At 47.5% G+C, this 25,102-nt stretch overlaps 1 protein-coding gene and 1 pseudogene across 1 annotated transcript; both read left to right on the top strand.

Moving 5' to 3' along the window:
- LOC126951961 (transcription factor BTF3-like) overlaps positions 1-20,703 on the top strand; it is a 32,074-nt pseudogene extending 11,371 nt beyond the window's left edge.
- Positions 20,704-20,712: 9 nt separating this feature from the next.
- Positions 20,713-21,570, top strand: LOC126951962 (oligosaccharyltransferase complex subunit OSTC-like). The gene has a single exon (XM_050786199.1). It carries the CDS (start codon positions 20,734-20,736, stop codon positions 20,983-20,985), a length of 252 nt encoding a protein of 83 aa, XP_050642156.1. The 5' UTR covers positions 20,713-20,733; the 3' UTR covers positions 20,986-21,570.
- The last annotated feature ends 3,532 nt before the right edge of the window (positions 21,571-25,102 follow it).

Here is a 25,102-nt window from a genome sequence, read left to right as displayed (position 1 = left end):
TGCCACTGACTTCCTCTCTGACAGGAGTTATATCAATTTATTTCTATTTTACTTTGTTGTGCCTTGGCCTCTCCAGAGGAAAATGGGAACTTGTATTTATGAAGAAAATGCCTGTCAAATTGGGAATACTCTTGGAGTGGAAAATGGAGGCATTATGAACTAACTTTATTTTCCTCTGTGATCAGCGTGTGGTGAGCGCTCAGTGAGCTATGACTAGAATTTAAGAATGAAGAGCACTAGAGCAAGGGTCTCCCCTGTCTTCTTATCTATCATGTCTCTAGCACTGGGACGGGAACTGATAGTGAAGGTGCTCAGTATTTGTTGAATGCATAAATAACCAATGGAAAGAAGGAAGAAGAAACAAGGAAGGAAGGAAGGAATGAAGGGAGGAAGGAAGGAAGGAAAGAAGGAAGGGAGGAAAGAAGGAAGGAAGGAAAGAAGGAAGGAAGGAAGGAAGGAAAGAAGGAAGGAAGGAAAGAAGGAAGGAAGGAAAGAAGGAAGGAAGGAAAAAAAGAAGGAAGGAAGGAAAGAAGGAAGGAAGGAAAGAAGGAAGGAAGGAGAGAAGGAAGGAAGGAAGGAAGGAAGGAAGGAAAGAAGGAAGGAAGGAGAGAAGGAAGGAAGGAAGGAAGGAAGGAAGGGAGGAAGGGAGGAAGGGAGAACCAGAGAGAGGAATAAGACCCTCTGCTGAGCCAGCAGGTAACGGAATGCCGCCTTTCTTCTTTTCTTGTCATGGAAGCCAGGAGATGCGTAGAATGTTTTTCTTCTCAGTTCTCTCCAAATGCATATGTACATTTTTACTATTTCAAATTTTCTTAGATGTTTCTTTCCTCCCCTCTTATGTAGGTGAGTGAATCATCCCACTGACCAGGACTTTTGGAGTTGATGAGTACAACAGGCGTGTTTCACTACCTTCTAAAAGCATGCACATTTCTGTTTTTAAACTTCTTTGTATCTTAGTAAATCAGTGTCCTTTAGTAAGAGGGTAAGCCCGCATTTGGCCTGTGTACTAGCTAGTGAGGTCTTCATGCTACTAATATTTAAATTGTTTCATCCTTTCAAAATAGTCTAAGCAAACCCAAGTGACCCTCGGACTAAGGCATTTTTCTTCTCTCATTATAGAGGAGTTCCTTTTGCTCCTGTACCTTCTCCTCCCACCTCCCACTGTTCCTTCCCCAAAGGGGCGGTGGCAGGTAGGGCCAAGCAAGTGTGCTCAGAAGAAAGAACACTCGGGGCTGGGCGCGGTGGCTCACGCCTGTAATCCCAGCGCTTTGGGAGGCTGAGGCGGGCGGATCACGAAGTCAGATCGAGACCATCCTGGCCAACTGGTGAAACCCCCCTCTACTAAAAATACAAAACAAACTAGCTGGGCATGGTGGCACATCCTGTAGTCCCAGTTACTTGGGAGGCTGAAGCAGGAGGATCTCTTGAACCCAGGAGGCGGAGGCTGCAGTGAGCCAAGATTGTGCCACTGCACTCCAGCCTGGGTGATGCGGAGTGAGACTCTGTCTCAATAGAAAAAAAAAAAAAAAAATTGCTAGGCGTGGTGGTGTGTGCTTGTAATCCCACCTACTCGGGAGGGTGAGGCAGGAGAATTACTTGGACCCGGGAGGGGGAGCCATGAGCTGGAGGTTGCTGTGAGCCGAGGTCACACCATTGTACTCCAGCCTGGGCAACAGAGCGAGACTCTGTGTCAAAAAACAAACAAACAAACAAACAAAGAGCACTCTCCTGGAACCAGGAGACCAGGGTCTGAGTCCCATATTAGCAACTCGTGCATCATGTGGTCTAGGGGAAATCTCTTTTTTGCAGCTTTGAATGCCCCGGCACGTGAGAAGAATGCAATGAAATCAGTGTAGAATGCTTTGCATTTTCTGTGATAGAATGTTGCCTGAAGCTCAGGGCAGGGGCCATGGGACTGGGTCTAGAGTGTGGCCACAAAGCCCCATTCTCCAAGAGTTCCAAACCAGTTGAGTCTGCGGATGCTTCGATGGGTGGCCTGAGCCCACCAGGGCCCACAGTTTTTGTTACAACTCCTATTGTAATTAAAAAAAAAAAAAGTGGGTAATGTCCCTAAGGCGCCTTTCAGTTGATGCATTAAAAATAATTTTAAAACATTTCAAATCCACTAGACTGTGAGTCAGGAGTCTGGGTTCTGGACTTGACTCTGAACTAACTGAGTTTTGCACAAATTCTGTGAATTTTACTTTCTGCATCTGTCGCATTAAGGAGGTGGACTGAACATTTATCTTCAACATCGAGTTCTTTCACGTTTGCTGAGCACTGTTTTAAATACTTACTGTATAATAATCGTATGCAGTAGGTACAATTACAACTCCCATTTTGTGGAATAAGAAACAGGCTCGGAGAGGCTCAGTTCTCATTCAGACCTGGATTGAAGCTGGTTGGCCTGGCGTCAAAGCCCATATGTGTAATTGCCCTTTGACATTTCCCTTGATTTATTGACTTCTTAGAGCAAATGAACCCACAGGACTGGGATCCACCGCTCCCTCGGACCTCTGCCTTTAAGATGCAAAAACAGCACAGTGGTTCATGTCTATAATCCCAGCTACCTGGGAGACTGAGGCAGGAAGATTGCCTGACCAGGAGTTTGAGACCAGCCTAGGAAATGTATTGAGACTCTACCTCTAAGAATAATTTTTTAAAAATAAGAGAAAGAAAAAAGAGAAAAGATGCAAAAACAGTTAAAACACTTCTCAAGTAATTTAGAGCCTTGTTTTCTGGATGTACTTTATTAACCCAGTGCCAGAAGCCTCATTATGGGATGGATATTCTTGCTTGTCATCTGTCGGGTTTATGTCAGTTAGCTAGAAAAGTCCTCAAACACATATTGACCTAGAAAAGCACCATTCTGCCTTTTGTATGTTGTGTTTCTTCTTTTACTTCTGAGATGAATAAGTACAAATGAGTATGTGTTAGAGAAAGACTAGCAAAGACTTAGCATTGATTTTATAAACCACCAACTCACAAACAGTTCAGCTGTGGTCCTGGCTGCTGCTGATAAAGGGAGAATCAGTTGGACACATAAAATGTGGACATTTGAAAACACAAAATGCCAGACAACCGTTTAGTGATGAACTCTGGTGAAGGAAGAAGCCGGTTCCTTTGAAGCCGAGTGCCCAGTTTTGCTTTCCGGGGTACACGTGAGGCTTCTGTTAATGACAGCTTTGTGTGTGTGTCTGAGGGTGGATTTCTGGCTCAAAAGGAGAAATGACGAAGGTGATGAGGGCGTGCCTTGGACAACAACTGAGCTATTGTCCTGGCCACCTCCCACCCCCTTCCTTCGTTCCTGGATCCCTGGGCTTACCCAGTCACGGTGATAAGGCAGCAAGCACAGAGGTTTTCCCTGGAAGCTGGAAGTACTGCCTCTTCCCTCTCCTCCTCCTCCTCCTCCCCCTCCTCCCCCTCCCCTCCTCCCCCTCCTCCTCCTCCTCCTCCTCCTCCTCTTTCGCAGTTGCAGCAACTGCTCCTGCTGAGGCCCCATCCCATCCTGTGCCACCTGGGATTCTCCTATTTCAAAAGAAACCCTTGCTGGAACAAAGCCCTGAGAGGAAATGAGTCCAGAGAAAGAGAGTCATTTCCAGGGAGGAGTCCTCTAAGAATAGACGTCAGACTATGACCTCACCTGTCCCTCTACCTGCGAAGGGCCCATTGACATCAATTGCATCCTAGACCTTGGCCCAGCTTCCAAATCACCAGGAGCCTCTTCCTTGTTTTCCTAATAGCTCCAGGTAACTTTTGTAGGGAGTAATTTTGCTTTCTGTTTTCAAACCAATGTCTTTTCCTTACACTTTCCACTTTTCCTTAGCAGGAAAAGACCCCAGATCACAATGATGTGATTTATATTGATCCCTGGTTAGTCATCAGGAAAGTCTGAGTGGAGAATGGAAAACAAAGGGATGCTTGAGTTGACAATGCCCGAGTGTCCCTCGTGGAGGGAGTGCTGCCTCCGGATCCAGGATCAGCAGCCGTGGAAACATCTCCCTTTTGCAGAGGGTGGGTGCTGTGAAGTGAGACCCCACATTTCATTCAGAGGATTTATTTTCATTTGCTCCCTTCAGGCTGTGATTGTGTCAGGCTTCCAGCATTCTCTGCACCCAGGATCAAGTCAGGTTGGAGGAGCTTTTCCGACTCAGTCTAGGCGAACACTTCGGCTTTCCCAGGTACAGTCCTGGCTTCCACTCTGGGCTCTCAGTTTCCTCATATGTTTCATGAGTTCATCATCATCCTTATAAGATAAAGATAAAGACCAACACCACCTAACATTCACTGAGGATTTACTAGGTAACAGGTGTTCTACTAAGTGTTTCCAATTCATATTCTCATAGAACCTCCACAACTACCCGATGAAGAAGGCATAATCTCTGTCCCCATTTTATAGATGAGGAAAGTGAAGTCTAGACATAACTTACCTGTCCAATGTCACACAGCTAGGAGTCTGCCAAATTAAGATCCAAATCATGATTTTTTTTAAATGCTTTGCAATAATCTCACTATACTATCTCTTGGAATCAGTAAAGCTCTATTTATCTATCTAAAATTTTTGGAGAAAGACGTACTTTTCCCTTCCCCGAAGCCTTGAGATTCCCTGCCCACCGCCCCCCCACCTGCCCCTGCCCCCGGCACTTCTGGTGCTGGTGGGAGAGACAGGTGGTAGGCAAGAACCCCGTGCTAGGAGCCGGCAGCCTAGCCCCAGGTCCTTCCTTATCAGGAATCTCTGCACACCCCAGCCTGGAAAGAGATAACCTGGCTGGTAATCTGCCCTTAAGACCCTGAGATCAACCAATAGAGGTGCACCTGCCCAACCAGGCCTCTGCCCTTCCTTCCTCATGAGGCCCCTCCTATCCTCCTGTCCTTGTACCTGTCACTTCTCCTGCTGCAGGGCTCTCCCTGCTCTCTGACCACCTTAAACCTCTCCTGACCTCACCTAGGACCACATGCGGATGGTCTATTTTCTAGTCCCTACCATCAGCCCAGGGAGAATCAGGGTCCTCTTATGGTCCTCTTGCCAACATGTGTTGTGTGTGTTTGTGTGAGATGTAATTTATGCACCACACAATTGGTCAATTTAAAGTCCAGGCTGGGTGTGGTGGCTCACGCCTGTAATCCCAGCACTTTGGGAGGCCGAGGAGGGTGGATCACTTGAGGTCAGGGGTTCAAGATCAGCCTAGCCGACATGGTGAAACCCTGTCTCTAATAAAAATAAAAACTTAGCCAGGCGTGGTGGTACTCACATGTAATTCTAGCTACTCAGGAGGCTGAGGCAGGAGAATCACTTGAACTTGGGAAACGGAAGTTGCAGTGAGCCCAGATGGCACCACTGCACTGCAGCCTGGGCAACAGAGTGAGACTCCATCTCAATAAATATTTAAATACATAAATAAAATCTATAAGCCAATGATTTCTAATGCATTCGCAGATATGTGCAACCATCACCACAGTCAGTTGTAGAACATCAGAAGCCCTTTTAAGCTACCCCTCTCCTACCGCCTCACCCCTCCCCCTGCCAGCCATAAGCAGTCACTAATCTACTTTGTCTCTCTATGAGTGTGTGTTTTAATTTACCAAGCAGATGAAGAAGGAGTTAAGTGGAAACCCCTTCTCTTGCAGTGAAAATTATGATCATTTCTATGTGCGCATGAACTTCCAAAAGCATAAAAATCTTTCCACAAAGAGCTGATGCAACGAGATGGGGCAGGCGCCCACTTGTGAACACTCTGAGGTAGGTGGTCCCTGTTCACCAGAGAAAACTAAAGCTGCTACTTTCTTCCCCCCTCATTGTGCCTGGAGGACTCCAGGAGACACCTCTTTCCCCAAACTACCCACCCCATTAATAAAGTGAAGGACTGTTCCAAATAGCCAGTTATAATACAGACACAGGGACCTTCAGACAGAAGTGGAGGAGGCCCAAATCGTGCAATCGCAATTTGTGCTTCCAGTCACCATTTGTGCTTTCCAAATTGTGCAGCCACAAAGCTGGAAGGGCTTCACAGTTCACTCGGTTCCTGTTTAGTACCCATTTTGCAGATCTGGGATCTAAGGCTCAGAGAGGTTAAGACAGGACCAGCAACCAGGTGTCCATCAATCCTGGGCTATTCCACCCCACTTCCCATCCTTTCAGCAGACAGAACAAAACACATTTAGTTAAAGTAAAGCAGGTCAAACGAGGTTGGAAGAGTTTCAAGAGAATCTGTAGAAGATGCAACCTGTACATGAGAGAAAGACACTGGACTCTAGGGATTAAAAAATATCTTGCTAGCTAGGTATGGTGGAGACGGCCTGTAGTCTCAGCTACTTGGGAAGCTGAGGCAGGAGGATGGTTTGAGCCCAGGAGTCCAAGGCTGCAGTGAGCCATGATCACACCATTGCACTCTAGCCTGGGTGTCAGAGTAAGATCCTGTTTCTTAAAAAAGAAAAGCGCACACACACACACACACACACAACAGAAAGAAAGAAAGAAAGAAAGAAAGAAAGAAAGAAAGAAAGAAAGAAAGAAAGAAAGAAAGAAAGAAAGAAAGAAAGAAAGAAAAGTCTCAGAGTCCCTCCCCATGAAGCACTTTTCAGTTAGTTACAAAGAAAACGTGACCGTGGACTTCATGGTGGACTTTGTCTAGCTTGTCACCTGGCCAGGTGGGACACGGAGGCCTATTTGTGCCCCAGTGGTGGCAGTTGTCAGTGCTTTGACTTTCACAATCTATTTTAAAACATGAAAAGGAGAAAACAGCCTGGGTTCAGCCCTCAAGCGAAATGAAACAGACAGAGTGTTTGTTGAGGGACTAATGCACCCTCAGCACAATCCTCGTGGAAAGAGCAGGATGGCAATCCAAGAAAATGTGGTGTGATGCCTGCTCTGTGCAGTTTACAGTGAAGCTGGGTAAAGACACAGCGCATTGGAACGATTAAGTACATAATTAAGTTTTAGGGATTCCATTACTAGCTTGAAATGGTAAAATTACGAGTCCAAAAGGGAGCAAGTGGCTTGAAGTTGCATAGGAGATGGGCTGGGCTTAGAGTAACTTTGAAGGGCTGCAAAGATCAAGTGTGGCAGGAGGGATGTTGACAATGGGAAGGTTGCACCCGGGGACTGGGCAGGAGGAGAACCCCCTGCGAGATCTGGACAAGGGCAATATATTAGCTCGGAACAGAACTGCAGTGCCTGAAGAGTTCACAAAGATTACAAGCTCAAAAGATCCATGAGTCTCCTTTGCCTAAGCAAAGAGCTCACAGCTTCCAGTGAGAATTTCATGTCGTTTTTGAAGTGTTTAATTCTCCTGGGTTTGGGCGGGAAACATAGCCTTGATCTTGCCATGCTTCCACAAATATTTATTATTTATTTTATTTATTCCACAAATAATGGGGAGCCTTGTGTTGGGGCTATTCTGCCTCCCAGAGAGGCAAATTCTCTCTTTCCATTCTGAGATGCATCCAGAGTCACTGCAGAGGGAATCAACCCACCCCTCCCCCAAGAACTGTGGCTTCCAGAGAGGCTCAGGGATTTTAAGGGGGAATGGATTTATTTCTCCCCAATTTGTTCAACGTAGTGTTTACCAGCTCTCTTCACCCAGGGACAGAAGGCCTAGGAGCTGATGGAATTCACTGGAGGGGTTTCTTCCTAGAGCTGGAGGGAGAACAAGCGGGCAAATCACCTTTGTTGGGACACTTGTCTCTTCCTACGTATGAAATGATAAATGCCTTACATGTTAGAGAAAAGCTTTCCTTTAAAAACAAAAACCAATTTTCTTAGCAAGAATGTCTAATCTGTGTCAGGGCTGTGGAAAAGTTCCATTTGATAACAGAAACCTGGAAGCTACTCTTTTGAGTACAGGCCTGTGAGCTCTGAAACAAAAGCACATCCCTTGGCTTTAATCTCGAAGGCTTTTCAGAATCCTTGCTGCGAATGTTTCAACTAACACCGGCACACCCTTCCTGACCCTCTCAGGGCTGTCGGAATTTGAGAAGATCTTTGATATTTTAATAAAACTGGCTTAGATTTGTCCCCTTTAAAAACAAATGAAAATGAGCTACAATCCCAGAACGGGACCTATTTAGTGCATGTCTAGTCACGGCAGGAGGGGCTGGGTTATGGTGCATAAACAAACATCCCCCAGCCCTACTTAGTTCTCTTTCTCATTATATGTCCATTTCGGTTGGGGCGATGCCCTTCTTCACATTGGCCTCATTTCAGGAACCAGTGGCCGAGCAGGCACCATCCTTAGTTCTGCTGTCCCCAGGATAGAGGAAGACACGCTGGATGAGCCATCGCTGCTCTCTGGAGCTTCCGCCTAGACACAACATTGCTGTGTGCATTGCCTTTTGGTCACTTCTAACCTCAAGACAGCAGAAAAGGCAATCCCACGGTGTGCCTGGGAGGAGAACTGAAAATCTGGTGACTTCCAAACTGCGTGGCCTGTGAAGGGTCGGGGAGAAATGGTGGTGCAGTCTGGCCTAATGGCCGAGGAGACCAGGGATTTTCTCTCATTAGCACTTGCCCTTAGGGAAATCATATAACCTTAAAGAGATTTCATTTCCTTAACCTTTAAGCAGGGAGTTGGGTAGGAAGGGGTGGTGAATGGAAAGGAATAATTACATCTGTCCAACCTGCCTTGTAGGAATGTCGCATGGATCAAAATAAGGCAATGCCAGTGAAAGTGAAATGGGAATGAAGGAGAAAGAGTATTTTAATAATGGGCTGGTGCTGTCCAGGGAATTGCAACCCAGAGGTGATTTGGATGTGCAACTGCATTTTTTTTTCTGAGATAAAGTCTTACTCTGTTGCCCAGGCTGGAGAGGACTGGTGCAATCTCGGCTCACTGCAACCTCCACTTACTGGGTTCAAGCGATTCTCCTGCCTCAGCCTCCCAAGTAGCTGGGATTATAGATGCATGCCATGATGTCTGGCTAATTTTTGTATTTTTGGTAGAGATGGGGTTTCTCCATATTGGCCAGGCTGTTCTTGAACTACTGACCTCATGTTATCTGCCCACCTCAGCCTCTCAAAGTGCTGGGATAACAGGCGTGAGCCACCAAGCCTGGCCTGTGCAGCTGCATTTATTAGGAAAAGGTTACAGGTAAGAGAAAGTCCTGAATAGCTGTAGCTTAAATATGAAAAAGACATTTGTTTCTCCCCCAGGTGAAAGGCCAAGAAGCCCCCAGTCCAGGAGGGGTTTGGCAACGCCACAATTCTTAGGACCCCAGCTCCTTCCGCATCTCTTCTTTGCCATCCTCCATGTGTCTCCCTGTCTTGGTTTGGGTTCTCTAAAAACCAGAGCTTGAGGCCAAAGCTAATGCACCAATACTTTCTTGAGGAATGCAACTCCAGGAAGCAAGAGGAAGGGGGAAAGAGGTGAGGCCGAGAAGGAAGGAGTAGAATACAAAGGGGTGTTTTACGAGGCTGGCCCCAGCTTTCAACAAAAGCAGCTAATTGTTTAGTTTCACAGAGTGTCTCTAGAAAGGCCCACTGGGCTTGGAATAATAAATATGAGAAGAAGGGAGAAAAATTTCTCTGCATGGTCATGTCCCCCACTAGTTAAAGTTGGCTTCACGGGGCAGCAGGACTCCACACTTCCAGGTGGCAGCAGCTGGCATCTCCTAGCAGGGAAAAGCAGCATCTCCTAGCAGGGAAAAGCAGCTCCTGAAACAGCAGCAGAAGCATCTGCACTGTGAACACAGGACCTGGGGCCAGCCAGTGAGTGGGCGTGAGTCAGGGGGACTCTCCACCTGCCCATCTCAGTCTACAGCCCAACAGGCCTGGTCTGGAAAGGCCGCGTGTCTACCAGAATGAGTAGATACCAGAGTATCTTGCTCTTCACAGTAACAGGGAAGCCCTGAGGCAGGAGGTGGGAGGCATGGGACGTGAGGCATGAAGCAATGTGCTGTTGGGTTGTGCCTGCAAGCAACATGGGAAGTCAGGAACATCCGCCACCATGGGCCCAGCCTGACCAGGCAGGTGAAATGTCATGGCACCTTAATCTCTGCCACAAGATGATGTGAAACTCAATGAACCTAATTTTAAAAAAATAAAAACTCTTTCATGGTCTGCTAGAAGGTGGTGATGTCAGGTGATCCTCTCAGAAGCTTAATGGTGGTACTGAGCAGAGAAACCACACTTGAGCAGATCCTGGGAAGTAGATACACTGGCTCAGACATATACTTCATATGCCAAAGTGGTTGCATGAGCTCCAGCCATCATGTCCACATTCCTGCTAACAAGGTCGGTGGAAAGGAACGATTGAGGCACATTGCCTTTATCTGTGATCACTTCTAAAAAGTTGGACACTATGCTGGGCATGGTGGCACCGGCCTGTTGTCTCTGCTTCTAGGGAGGCTGAGGTGGAAGGATTGCTTGAGTCAGGAGTTTGAGTCCTGCCTGGGCAACATCGTGAGATCTCATCTCTAAAATAAAAAAGAAAGTTGCACACAACACACCTGCTGACTTTTCATTGGCCCAGACTTAATCCTAGTGCCACACCTAGAAGTAAAGTGAAGGCAATATTCTGAGTGATCTCATGCATAGCTGAAAATTGGCAGAATGGTAAAATAGGGTATTGGGACCAATTGGCAGCTTATGCCACAGCTGCCAGGGTTGGGAGTGCCTGAGTGGGCACTGCAGAGTGTGCACAATGTGTGCTCCCATTTCTAGTGGGCATGAGCAGGATGGGAGGGGGAGGAAAGAGAGTGGAGATAAGGGAATAGTGGTGTTGAAGAGGTTCAGGGGGAAGACAGAGATGCAAAGGAACAAGGGAGAGGGAGGAGACAGGCAGTGAGAAACAAGGGTGAGGCAGAAAGAGGGACAAGAGGACCGCCCCACCTGCAGATGGGACTCGTTTTGTTTCTGTGGAAACCATGGAGTCTTTAATAGGCAACAGATGAGGATGAGTATGAGGGTGGGTTCTTGCCGGCAGCAGCACCTCTGTCCAGCCAGGGCTGCGCTGGCGTCATGCTAGCCTTGGCCTGCACCCTATCCTCCTCCTGCACCTTGCCCTAAAACCCCGCCAGGCAGACACTGTCTCCCCCTTTTCTATCTTCTGCCTCCTCTTACCCTCCCATACTCTTGGAGCAGGAAGTCAGACATATTCCTTCTAGGCTCCTGTGGGCTAGATTGGCCCCATCAGCTTGGCATCAGCCTCAGGCTGTCCTGGGGCCCTCTTACCCCTGAACTCTCAAATGGCCTTTCTTGTTTCCAAAAAGCTTCTGAGGAGATGGAAATAAGGTCCAATCTGCAGGACATTATGGCCAAATCAAGGACCGCTAGCCACTTCTGAGGCACTGAGGTTGCAGAAGGGTCATAGACAGCACTTGGACGTATCAGGACAGATATCGCGATGAAACAGAACCGTGAAGAGAGGAGCCCTCCTCGCATAGTGGTGTCCTGAACAGAAAGTAGCTGGGTGCTTTCCCAACCTGCGTTCACTGAAACCAACCAGGTTCCTCCCTGCCTGGCCTCATTACTCATCTCGCCACATCTTTCTTCCTCCCAGAAGGAGTAGCCTGGCCCCAGGTGTGTCTCAGCACCGCAAGACGCTTGGTTCTCGCCCGGCCTTGATGGCTCACTCAGGACAGAAGCATCCACATACCCCTGGGACACGTCACGGGGTGTGTCCAGCACCAGGAAAGGATCTGCCCTTTTTGTGTTTCCTTCCCCTGAGGCAGGGCAGGAGTCAGGCAGGGACTTGCTGGACTGTGAGGAGAAGCAGTGTGTCTTCACCTTTCCACCTTCCTCTGGCGACAGCTTTAGATGCTCAATGATAGCAAGACTGCCTGCTGATCTCATGAGAGGGCAGCTTGGGCAAGGCAAGGAGAAGGGGCTTTGGAGTCTTGGGTTCAAATCCCGGCTCCCCCAGCTGCTGTGCAACTGTGGTATATGACAGCCTCTCTGGGCCTCAGTGTTTGTATCTGCAAATGAGGCTCCAACATAGACCTGATTGGCTATGGCGAGGATTACACAGTCCCTGCTTGAAAGGCACCTGGCTTGTTCTGAGTAAACCCCGTGACCCGCTTTAATTCCTGGTGGGTGGCTTGCTTGTGCCCTCATGAGGTTCAGCACTTGGCAGTGCCCTGTCACCTGTTCATCATCAGCAATGACGAACGTGATGCTTCCTCTGTGACAAAGCCTCATCCGACAGAGCAGGACTGCAGGGCTTCTCCAGGGCTCAGCGGGGGACAAGGGCAGTGCTCGCAGTTCCTTTTTGTTTGCTGATGCCACACTAGGCACGTGAAAAGGCTGGGTCAGAGAACCCAGCTTGGTCACGCTGTCTCGGTTGGTGGCTGTCCTCACCTTCCTCACTCTTCAGATCCCACAGGGAGCCTCCGTGGTGGTGCCTTGGACGGGAATCGGCCCATCATGCTGTGGCTCACCTCAAGTTCCAGGTGTCACTGCATGGCCTCAAAAGGGCTGCTGCCTCTGAGCAGGTGTTCCCTCACCTCCCCTCTCTCCCAATTTGTACACCATCCTCTTCCCTGGCTCCTCAGCACTCCCTCCACTCTTTTTTCTTTAAACTTTTATTAAAGAATAACATCCATCAATTTTTTCCCTCCAGCAAAGAACAAGCACATGACCAAGGACAAAGAGAACATCTTGACCATGTAAGTAATGAGGACCACTCTGTCCCCAGCTCGCGGGGACCCTGAGGACTCCAGGTTGCCTCTCTGTATTGGCCCCTGATTCAAACAGATGGCAGGGGGGTGTGTCTGAAGGAGCTGGGTGCTGATGTCAGGAGCCCAGCACCCTTGTGGAAGCCAAGAACGACACTGAGGGGGCAAGAAGAGGTTGTGATGAGCTGAGTGATGGTGTTGTCTCCCAGCACGCACAAGGGCTGGTGCGGCAGCTGGTGACCTGAGAGGCAGGGCTAGTCCCAGCAGGGAGGTGCTCATAGAAGGGAGAGAGTTTTGGTGAGGAGAGGTAGCACAGTCATCCTCCACCCAGTGTGTCCTGGGAGATGCCTGCGGGGTGGAAGTTGGATGATCCGGCTATGATTGGGTCAATCTGATTCAAGGAGAGGGAGGAGAGGTGACGTGGCCAGAAGGAGGGCAGGAGGGCGGATGGCAGAGAATGCAGCCAGCCACCTGGGCCATCCCCCTGACCTCTGCTCACTCATCCTTTCCCACCCCTGGGCTGAGGATGCACCTCGTTAGGTAGTTTTCAGATGAGTAAACTGAGGCAGGAGCCATTCCAGGCCCAGAGGGGAGAGCAAGGAAGCCAAGCGTTGTAATCCCTGGGTTAGTTATTCATTCACACCCAGGGGAAATGCTCCAGCCCTGCCACTCACTATTTTAAAAGGCTCAAGTGTTCTGATTCCTGGCAGCGGCAATGCGGTAATGCTTCTTTCCTGGTCCCTCCCTGACCCTTTCTGCCCTCATGCTTGGGGGCTTGGCCCTGCTTTTCCCCATGTATTTCCACTAGGGCGCCACACTGCCTGGAACTGCAACCACTCGCTGGGGCCTTGTCAAGTTTATCATCTCTCACCCCAGGTGCAGGAAGGAGGCAGGGAGCAGGGCTGTCTCGCAGAGCAAGGCCAGGGCATCCCACCCCACCGTGGCCGCCCATCCCCATGGCCTCCCCCAAGGTCAGGAAACTGTCCCACATTGCAGTAAGTAAGCGCGCCAGGCATGGCTGCAGGTGAGGTGTGGTCAGGCAGCCCCTGCGGCCAGCCTACAGGAAGGTCACGGTTTGTGAAGGGATCTGGTGCCTCCCCTGTTCAAATTTCTTTTTCTTCTCCTTGTTAGTTGAATCTTAAGAGTCGGCAGTACCATAAGACATGAAACCTTTAATTCTTTTTAAATGGAAAACCAGGCTGGGCGCGGTGGCTCATGCCTGTAATCCCAGCACTTCGGGAGGCCGAGGTGGGCAGATCACCTGAGGTCAGGAGTTCAAGAACAGCCTGGCCAACATAGTGAACCCTGTCTCCACTAAAAATTCAAGAATTAGCCAGGTATGGTGGCACATGTCTGTAATCCCAGTTACTCAGGAGGCTGAGGCAGGAGAATCGGGAGGTGGAGGTTGCAGTGAGATGAGATTGCCACATTGCACTCCAGCCTGGGTGGCAGGGTAAGACTCCATCTAAAAAAAAAAAAAAGGAAAACCAAGCAGAAGTCACTGTCGGGGGACCTGTCACCCACCATAAGGGGAACGCTCTGCGGAGCCAGAGGCCTGAGCCCGAGTCCTGACACCAGCGGGCTGTGACACTGGGGGCCAGCACCTTGTCCTCAGGGCCTTTGTTTCCTCACTTGTAAATTCATGGTTCTCCATGGCATCTCTGCAACATTATGTTGCACAGAGTCTCAGAAGCTTTATTGTAAGAGGATGATATGGGCACGAAGCAAGGCACCCAGGAGTGGGGGCAGCTACTCTGCTTTCTAAAATGCAAGGGAACTGGAAAATCCAGGAGCGGTGTCAAAGTGGGTGAGTATTTTCTTGGGCCACCAACGGGTCTGGACTGGTGTGGCTTGAGTTCAGTTTTTGTGTTTCAGACAGATTTGAAAACTCACTTCTCCCTATCAAGCACTGGAAGGAATTAGTCACCCTTTCTTTGTGGAAGTGGAGAGATTCTCTGAGAGCTACTCAACAGGCTCTTTTGAAAGGTTCTCGGGACCAGCACTGTGCTGAGTGTGTGTGTGTGCGTGTGTGTATGTTTCTGCGTGTGCGAGAGAGAGGAAGAGGGAGAGAAAAACAGAATGTGAAGGCATGTGAGAGACAGAGGGAGGAGTGAGAGAGAGACACAGAGGGAAACAGAGAGAAAGAGATGGAAAGATGGAGGGTGAGGGAGACAGAGAGATATACAGTGAGAGAGATGGAGAGATGGAGAGAAAAATGCAGAGACAGAAAGAGAGAAAGAGAAAGGAGAGGGAGAATAAGTACAGATAGGGTGGAGGGAACAAAAAGATTAAGATACAGTCACCGATCTCTAGGGTTTATCATCAGGCTAACAAACACAGCAATGTCCCTGGGTAGAATAGGGCCATGACAAGGGAGAATAATGGAGAGGGGGTTAATTCTGGCCAGAAGAACCCCAGAAGACTTCCTGGAGGAGGTGGCATTTGGCTAGTGTTTTCCATTCAGGGTGAGCTGAGTATCTGTGGGTTAAGAGCTTCACAGCAGAGGGAAAAGCAGCTGCAGAGATAGGACGCTGGCTGTTCTCTCTCTCTGTAAGCCGTGGGCTCCTGGGCTAGGCCTTCTTTATGCTCATTCCTTCACAAGTAGAGCAAGACCCTCAGTGCCCCCTGACTCCCACTCCTCACCACCCAGGCTCAGCTGGGGCTCCCCCTCCTCTCTAGAGGCCACACTGGGGAAGTTGCCCTCAGTCTGCAGGCAGCGATGAGAGAAGTTTCACTTCACTCAGCAAAATCTTTTCTTAGAACCACAGTTGGCTTTTACAAAATTTTCTGGCCTCATGAAAACCAAGCAGCCAGTTTTCAAAAGGCTTTAGATGGCTGGGAAGGAATGTTCAAGGAAGGTTGTTGTATCATGGATGAGACTCTTTCCATGCTTAGGGTTTGAATGTTTGCTCCCTCCCAAACTCTTGTGGAAATTCAAGCCCCAGTGTGGCAGGATGGAGAGGTAGGACCCTTAAGAGGTGACTGGGTTGGTAGGGCGCGGTGGCTCACGCCTGGAATCCCAGCACTTTGGGAGGCCGAGGCGGGTGGATCACAAGGTCAGGAGATCGAGACCATCCTGGCTAACATGGTGAAACCCCGTCTCTACTAAAAATACAAAAAATTAGCTGGGCATGGTGGCGGGTGCCTGTAGTCCCAGCTACTCGGGAGACTGAGGCAGGAGAACAGCTTGAACCCGGGAGATGGAGCTTGCAGTGAGCTGAGATCTCGCCACTGCACCCCAGCCTGGGTGACAGAGTGAGACTCTGTCTCAAAAGAAAAGAAAAAAAAAAAAAAGAAAGAAAAAGAGAGGTGATTGGGTCCATTCACAGATTAACGGATTAATGAACTAAAGCGTTGTCTTGGGAGCGGCTGGCTTTAGGACAGGAAGAGAGGCCTGTGCCTGCCCACTCAGCCCCCTCCCCACAAGATGCCCTGTGCTGTCATGAGACTCTGTAGTGTCCATACCAGCAGGAAGGCTCTCCCCAAATGCAGCCCCTTGACCCTGGACTTCCCAGCCTCCAGAACTGTAAGAAAGACATTTCATTTCTTCTAAATCACCCAGTCTCCAGTATTCTGTTATAAACAATAGAAAAAGGACTAGGACGCCATCTTTACGTCTTTTTACAGTTGGGATGGGGAGGGAAGACGTGAAGAGGAGGCCAAAGTTGGGGATGTCTGTGAACAAAGTGACATCCTTGAGGGAGTGAACCCCCTTCACCAGTGGTGTACATTCTGCCACTCACCCATGTTTTATTCATCCGGCTTCCACCGGCTTCCTTTGCCAGCCACAGTGTTATGAGTGCTGAGGGACAGCGTGGGGAGATGAGGATTCCAAGGATGAATAGAGTGAGTTCTCTTCCTTTTAAAGTTGCAAATGGATGATTACTCAATCAATGTGGCAGCCACGAGCTGCAGTGAACAGTGCAAAATAGAAAATTTCTGGGTCTTGGGGAATCGAGGAGACATTTTTTCAGCACGGTTTTGCAGAGTAAGTCAGCATTTACCCACAGGGACAAGCAAGAAAGGTGCCCTAAAAAGCAAAGCAGCAACTGCAAGGGCCACCAAGTGGCAGAGATCCCAAGTCCTAGTCTATTGCTGTCACCAAATGTCGCGTTGCCTCTTTGTGCCTCTGCTCAGCAGAGATCACTGTTGATGAAGCACTGTGAGGGCTTTGAGGGCGAGGAGGTATTCTGCGCTGGAACTCTATCATCTTCTTACAGAACATGGCGTCAGCTTCCAGGGACTGTTGGACACACAGTTTTGGTTTCCCGGGAGCACAGAATCTGGCACATGTTAAAAACCTAATCAGTGCTTATTGTCATGAAAGCAAAGCATTGTAATTCTGTGACTAAAGCATGACAGCTATATTTTGTCAGGTAGAAAAAGAACACAGGTGGTTGCCTTGACTGTGCTTAGAAGGGCATACGCTCAACCTATTACTATTGTGGATTTATTTGTGAGATTTTATTTTTTAATGAAAGAAGAGGTGTTTAATACGTCTTAACTGTGATATTTGCAAGTGTTCGTAAGCCTGAAATGTATAGAACTGAACTGAATTTGTAAGAGTTAGGCATCGCTACCATGATTTTAGCAGTTGTTTATTGAGTAGGGGTAAGGGGCTTTGCACACTACATGTTTTCTCTATGTTTGGTTACTTTGATTTTTCCTCTTATCTCTGTCTGAAAGTGGAATACATTTCCTCAAAAGAAGACTGAGTGGAAGCAAGCATCTGTAAAAACAACATGGACTTGCCCTTGATAGGAAGAGGAGCTGCTGGCCTGGGCATGGAAGGGAGAGCAGGAAGGCCAGGATCTCAAAGTACAGAGACGCGGTGCAGGGAAGCAACAAGGGGTGGACAGAGTGGGTGACCTGGAGAGTGTGAGGAGGATGTTAAAACTGCTAGAGAGAAAACATGGGTGTGTTAGGCCAATCTTGCATTGCTATAAAGGCATACCTGAGACTAGGTCATTTATAAAGAGAAGAGGTTTTAATTGGCTCACAGTTCTGCAGGCTGTACAAGAAGCATGGCATCGGCATCTGCTTAGTTTCTGGCAAAGTCTCAGGAAGTTTTACTCACGGTAGAAGGTGAAGTAGGATCAGGCACATTACATGGCCAGAGCGGAAGTAAGAGAGGGGGAGGGAGCAGGTGCTACACACTTTTAAACAACCAGCTCTTGAAAGAACTCACTCATCACCAAGGGAATGGCGTTAAGCCATTTATGAAGGATCCGCCTTCATGATCCAAATACTTCCCACCAGGCCCCACTTCCAACACTGGGGATTACAATTTTACATGAGATCTGACAGGGACACAGACCCAAACCATATCGATGCGCTTGAGGCATGGAACAGATCATTCTTTGCATCCATGCTGTCTTCATTTCCTCCCCTCTGGAAATGAGACCAAACGTGAAGAATGTGGACCCTTTCATGCAGGTTGTACCCCAAATGATGGCCTCTGGGGGGAACCATCTGTTACCAGGTGCCCAGTGGGGTAGTGAGAAAGAAGGTGAACCCCAGAGCTCAACTGCCTGGCTGCAAATCCTGCTGTTCCACACACTCGCTCTGAAACCTTGGGTAATTTAGTCAGCCTCTTGTTGCTTTCGTTTCCTCATCTCTGGAGGGAGCAGTAAGAACATCTGGCTCATGGGAGTCTGCAAGAGACCAAGTGCATGACAGGTTTAGAATAGTACCTGGTGGGCTGGGCTCGGTGGCTCGTGCCTGTAATCCCAGCACTTTGGGAGGCTGAGGCAGGTGAATTAGCTGAGGTCAGGAGTTCAAGACCAGACTGGCCAACAGGGCGAAACCTCATCACTGCTAAAATTACAAAAATTAGTCGGGTGTGGTGGTGGGCACCTGTAGTCCCAGCTACTTGGAAGGCTGAGGAGGGAGAATTGCTGGAACCCAGGAGCCAGAGGTCGCAGTGAGCCGAGATCGCGCCATTGCACTCCAGCCTGGGTGATAGAGTGAGACTCTATCTCAAAAAATAAAAATAAAAAAAGAAAGCACCTGGTGCCTAGCAAGGGCTCCACACCCAGGCATGGATCAATGTGCTTTCTATGACTCCTTAAGCCCATTTCCGCTTAACACATTTTGTGGTCTCAAACTGATTTCTGACTACAAGAGAACCTGGCATAATTCCTTCTTTTGTTTAAATCAGTTATGGTGCTTTTTTTTTTTTTTTTTTTTTTTTTTGAGAAGGAGTCTCACTCTGTCGCCCAGACTAGAATGCAGTGGCACAATCTTGGCTCACTGCAAGCGCTGCCCCCCAGGTTCACGCCATTCTCCTGCCACACACTTTTAAACAACCAGCTCTTGAAAGAACTCACTCATCACCAAGGGGATGGCATGAAGCCACTCATGAAGGATCCGCCCTCATGATCCAAATACTTCCCACCAGGCCCCACTCCCGAGTAGCTGGGACTACATGTGCCCGCCACCACACCCAGCTAATATTTATTTTTTATTTATTTTTTATTTTTTTAGTAGAGACGGGGTTTCACCGTGTTAGTCAGGATGGTCTCGATCTCCTGATCTCGTGATCTTCCTGCCTCGGCCTCCCAAAGTGCTGGGATTACAGATGTGAGCCACCGTGCCCAGTTACGGCATTTTTAGCAGCAAGTAATACAAAGCGGCTTCTTCAATACGGATGTTCATGCTTACTTAGCGGGAAATTCAGAGGTAGATGGTCTCTCCAGACGTTTCTATGTCTCCTAATCTTTTTGCCTGATTTTGACCCATTTAGGTGATCGTCAAGCCAGTCTACCAAGGTTGAGCAGAGAATGGAGAGATGCTAAAAGCCAAACTGCCCCATTTATGAGGTGCGGCCACCGTGGAGAGAAATGACATTTTTTGAAAATAAAAGCAGAACATGCCTGAGTTCATGTTTCCAAATGAGCATTGTCCTTTGAGGTCACCTGGGAAGCAGGGCACTTTTTCCAATGCGATGTGTCACTCAGGTGATTTTGAACTCTTCTGGGATCTTCCCTGGAGGTAAATTATAAATCACTTTCACATCTGAATATGATTTTTTTCCCTCCTTTAACTTATTCAAGATGTTCTTGGTTGGACAAATATTTTACAAGTCTTCATTGTAGGCAAGCAAGGGAGGAAACACCATTTATTCATCAGTGACTGCTTTCCAGGAACTTTGCGTGGCTTATCTGAGTCACCTCGCAATGACTTTGAGGGGCTGGCATCACCATCTCCAGTTTAAAGATGAACAAATGGGCATCCCCATGTGTGTACGCCTAATCTCAGCTGGTCCACCTGAGACCCCCTGAACACCCACCCTAGACTCCCGCACTGCCCCTTATCTCCTCCGACAAGATGAAAGAAATAATCATGAACCAGGGAAAACTCCACAAATTACAGGTACAAGTGCGCATTGGTGGGAAAGGAACTGCCGGCAAAAAGAAGAAAGTGGTTCATGGGACAGCCACAGCAGATGATAAAATCTTCAGTTCTCCTTAAAGAAGTTAGGGTCAATACCTCTAGTATTGAAGAGGTGAATGTGTGTACAAACCAAGGAACAGTGATCCACTTTCACAAACCAAAAGTTCCGGCATCTCTGGCAGCAAACACCTTCAACATTATAGGCCCTGCTGAGACAGAGCAGCTGATAGAAATGCCACCTGGCATCTTAAACCAGCTTGGTGCAGACAGTCTCACCAGCTTAAGCAGACTGGCTGAAGCTCTGCACAAATAACCTGTGGGCGGAAAAGCGCCACTTGCTACTGGAGAGGATGATATAATGAAGTTCCAGATCTTGTGGAGAATTTTGATGAGGCTTCCAAGAATGAGACAAACTGAATTGAGCCAACTTCTGAAGAAGATAAACCTTGAAGAAGTTGCTGGGAGCTGCTATCTTATATTATGAATGCATTTGAAGAAATTTTTGTTTATGGAGCTGATAAAATCTAGATCTCTAATAATTTGTAAGCCCAAGTCCTTTGGACACTGCAGCTTTCATCTTTTGCTTATACACTATTTCATTCTTTGCAGCTAATTAAGCTGGAAAAAGCCTGGGAGTAAAGTTTGAAACAAAGGTTAATAAAGTTCTTTGCCTAGGAAAAAAAAGAAAAAAAACAAAAAACAGGGAGAACGGCCCTTGCTGCCACCAACATGGAGACCTTGTACCGTGTCCCGTTCTTAGTGCTCGAATGTCCCAACCTGAAGCTGAAGAAGCCGCCCTGGTTGCACATGCCGTCGGCCATGACTGTGTATGCTCTGGTGGTGGTGTCTTACTTCCTCATTACCGGAGGAATAATTTATGATGTTATTGTTGAACCTCCAAGTGTTGGCTCTATGACTGATGAACATGGGCATCAGAGGCCAGTAGCTTTCTTGGCCTACAGGGGCTATCTGATGGGTTAGAGTGCCTTTGAGAAGAAATCAGTGGATACTGGATTTGCTCCTGTCAATGAAGTTTTAAAGGCTGTACCAATCCTCCAGTATGACATGTGGAAAAGAATGAAGAGCAGCAGTAAAAGAAATAATCTAGTGAAAAAACAGGAAGCGTATTGAAGCTTGCACTAGAATTTCTTCTTGGTATTAAAGAGACAAGTTTATCACAGTATTTTTTTTTTCCTGCTGACCTATTGCTAACCAACAATGTTGAGTGGCATTTTCTTTTTAGTTTTTCATTTCTTAAAGAAAATATACTCCATATCTACAACTATAATATCAAATAAAGTGATTGTTTTTTACAACCCCCTTAACATTTTTTGGAGATGACATTTCTGATTTTCAGAAATTAACATAAAATCCAGAAGCAAGATTCCATAAGCTGAGAACTGTGGACAGCTGATCAGCTTTACCTGTGGTGCTTTGCCTTTAACTAGAGTGTGTGATGGTAGATTATTTCAGATATGTATGTAAGACTGTTTCCTGAACAATAAGAGGAATGAAAGGAGCAGAAATAAATACTTTTTCTAATTAAAAAAAAAAAAAAAAAAAAAACAACAACAACAACAAAAAAAAAACCAAAAAACAAAAAAACCAGGTGCAGTAGCTCATGCCTGTAATCCCAGGACTTTGGGAGGCCAAGATGGGTGGATCACTTGAGGTCAGGAGTTCAAGACCAGCCTGATCAACATAGTGAAACCCTGTCTCTACTAAAAATACAAAAATTAGCCGGGCGTGGTGGCAGACTCCTGTAGTCTCAGCTACTTGGGAGGCTGAGATAGGAGAAATGCTTGAACCTGGGAGGTGGAGGTTGTGGTGAGCCGAGATTGTGCCACTGCACACCATCCTGGGCAATAAGAGCAAAACTCTGCCTCAAAAATAAAATAAAATAAAATAAAATAAAATAAAATAAATCCCTGTCTTCATGGAATATACATTCCAGTGAGTCCAGTGAGAAGATGAACAAATGGAGGACCATCCCAGTCAAGTGACATTCCTAGTGTCATACCAGAACAGAGTCATGCTTTGGATCCCATGTTCCGTGACTTCCTCTTCACCACGCTTCCTCCACGCACGTAGCAGCTCAAGGGTTTCTGATGAGTGGGGTAGGTAGGAAATGGCATAAAATACCACAAATGACACAGAACGCAGTGTGTGTCTAAGAATGTATGCATGTTTTTGTAAAAGGACTTTAGAGTTAGGGAAGATTCACTTTAGCTGAGTGTTGGAGAACTTCATGGAGGGATTATCATTGGACCTGCATAGGCTGGAAAGGGGGCCCAGCAGTTGGCGGGGAAGGGTCAGAAGGGCAAGGAGGAGCTTGTCTGAAGCACATGGTGTGCGTGGGGAGAGGTGTGGGAGAGGGCTGGGACCTTAGGTTGGAGCTAGTTTGTGCAGGCTGAGGACTTTCTATTTGATTTCACAATCATTGCAAAGCCCTTGCAGACTTAAACAAGGAAATACTTTACTCAACAACATTTTAGAGGGATTAATGTGACAGTGGTGTGATGGAAAAGAGATCTTGAAGGTCAAGAGACCATTTTAGGAAGCTATGAAAAGAGCCAGGACGTAGCCTAGTGTTTCTAAGACATTTGGATTTCATGGACAAGCCAAGTTTCCCCCAAAACTTAGAGAGATTCACCTAGATGTCCCAATATTCTATTTTGCCAAATAAGGGCATAGACAACAACAACAATAAAAACAACCACCTAGTCCCACTCTCGCTTTGTAAATAAAAGGACCTGCTAGTTTCCCTAAGCAGGAAGGATGTTGTTGCTGTGTAGACAGTATTTCCCAAAAAGGACATCTGGGACTTTATATCAACATATCATTTCTCCTCCCAACACACACATGCACACACTCGCATACATACATGCTTGTTTTTCTCATTTCATAACAAAAAGGCAAGAACTTGGTTCTGGACATGCCACTGGTCCTTCAATCAGCTTCTAGGAAGCACTGCAGTAGACTATAAAGGGGTACCCCCGAACAGCCAATCTGGAATGCACCTTCCCAGTAGCTGCTGCTGAAGGGCCACACCCAGGAATCGATGTTAATACCATGATTCTGCCTGGTATTAAAGCATTAAAGCTGGGCTCCTGGTGAGGCCAGTGCAATCCATTGGCTGGCCAGTGTCCAATGAACCTCTCCTTTCAGAATCTGAGCAAGTGACCAAGGCTGTATTTAGACTGGAGAACAGTTGCACTGGAAGGTCATGAGGGGTTGGGATAATCTCTTGGGGAGATAAACAAGCTAGAAAAGCAGGGGAACAGGCCAAATCTGCAGACAGAAGTCCAGGTAAGAAACCACATGGCCCCAGAGGAGGCAAAAAACAAAAAAAAACCAAAAAAACAAAAAACAAAAAAAACTGGAAGCATAGCTGCCTCAATCCCAGGTCTAATCTCGTTTCCTATGAGGCCCCTTGTTTTTCCATTGTGTGTCAGTGAGATGTGCCTCTGTCTTTCATAACCCCCTTAGGTTGATTGGTTATTTCTTTCTTGCAACCAGAGGCTTGACTAGAATTGAATTTAAGACAAGCACAAAGATCATGATGCAAATGAAAGGGACAGAGGGGAGAGAAACAGAAAATAAGTGAGTAAAATTTGGTAAGAGATTAAACAGCGTAAAAAAAAGCATCAAATGTGACTCCAAGGTCTTGACCCAGGGATGACCCAGGGAAAGTAGGTGTGTCAGAAACAGAAAACAGGAAACCCAGGAGGAGTTGCTGGGGAGGGAGGGAGTTGTTGAGTTTGAGGTGCCAGGGGCAGGCAGATGGTTGGTGCAGAGGAGTTATCCAGATCTCAGGCGAGAGTGACTATAGCGGGAGAGTGAGAGACGAGAAGGGAGAGCGTGAGATGAGAAGGGAGAGCAAGTGGACTAAGACCGGCACAGGGACTTGGGTCATCAGCTGGGAGGGGAGAGATTTGGATGCTCCCAAGGAGTGGTGTTGAGATGGTAAAGGTGAACAGAGGCAAGAGAAACCAGAAAAAGGAGCCCGGAGAAGATGAAAGACTGAGGCCCTTCTGGTTTCTGAGCCCCCAGCACGTGCTCAGCAGATGCCTGTGGAATGTATCTGAGGGAGAAAGCATATACTTGATAAAGAGTTCAGATGGCATAAATTGTGGGATGCTAGAACAATTCTCTTACCTAGGGTCACGCCACTACATTTTTGTAATTCTGGTATGAAAATTAGAAATGGATGAGGTATAGGGTTTGAGGAAGGAGGAGCTGGGAAGAGAGAGTTAATGGATAACATCCAAGTACAGGCCTACAATCCCGGCACTTTAGGAGCCCGAGATGGGAGGATAACTTGAGCCCAGGAGTTCAAGATTAGCCTGGGCAACATATTGAGACCCTGTCTCTACAGAAAATTGAAAACAAATTAATGGGGTGTGGTGGTGTGCACCTGTAGTCCCAGCTACTCAGGAAGCTGAAGCAGGAGGATTGCTTGAGCACGGGAAGGTGAAGCTTCGGTGAGTGGTGATCACACCACCTCACTCCAGCCTGGGCAACAGGGTGAGACCCTGTCTCAAAAAAAAAAAAAAAAAAAGGAGGAGAAAAGATCATTGCCCAAAATCCAAAATGAAACTTCCTGAATAATTGATGGATTTCAATCATTTCTATCTATTTTTCAATGGTCTGATGACCTTGTGTTGAAGGACATGCACGGTTTATTTCAAAAGGAGATTCCTGGGCGCTTGGCTCGATTTCATGAATTAAAGTACTAGTGCTGAGGCCCAGAACCCGCCTATGAAGCAAGCTCCCTACATCATGCGTGTGCCCACCAATATGTGGGAACTTGTCTCCATTATCCTGAGAGGGCTGACTGTATTCTTTCACGTAATTTCCTCTGGAAGCACTGAAGAGGGTTCTTGTGCCCATCTGTTAGGAAGAAAATCAGCCATTTCAAAGCGTGCTGCAAATCTGAAGCCTTCCAGGCACCACGGGTCAGATAAAGGATAGAATCCAGGTGGTATCTCCTCTCCTTATAACTAGGCCAAAGATAGCAACTAGGAAGGTTTTTGCTCCCGCCCAGGAAGACTCACCGCTGGATCTCACTTCTGCAGTGCTTGCTGGTATCATGGCA

The sequence above is a fragment of the Macaca thibetana genome, chromosome 4, assembly GCF_024542745.1.
Source record: "Macaca thibetana thibetana isolate TM-01 chromosome 4, ASM2454274v1, whole genome shotgun sequence".
Lineage (NCBI taxonomy): Eukaryota > Metazoa > Chordata > Mammalia > Primates > Cercopithecidae > Macaca > Macaca thibetana.
This window is presented reverse-complemented; position numbering and strand designations above follow the sequence as displayed.

Excerpts from the sequence above, each read along its gene's own strand:
- LOC126951962 (XM_050786199.1), top strand. The coding sequence starts at position 20,734 with ATGGAGACCTTGTACCGTGTCCCGTTCTTAGTGCTCGAATGTCCCAAC.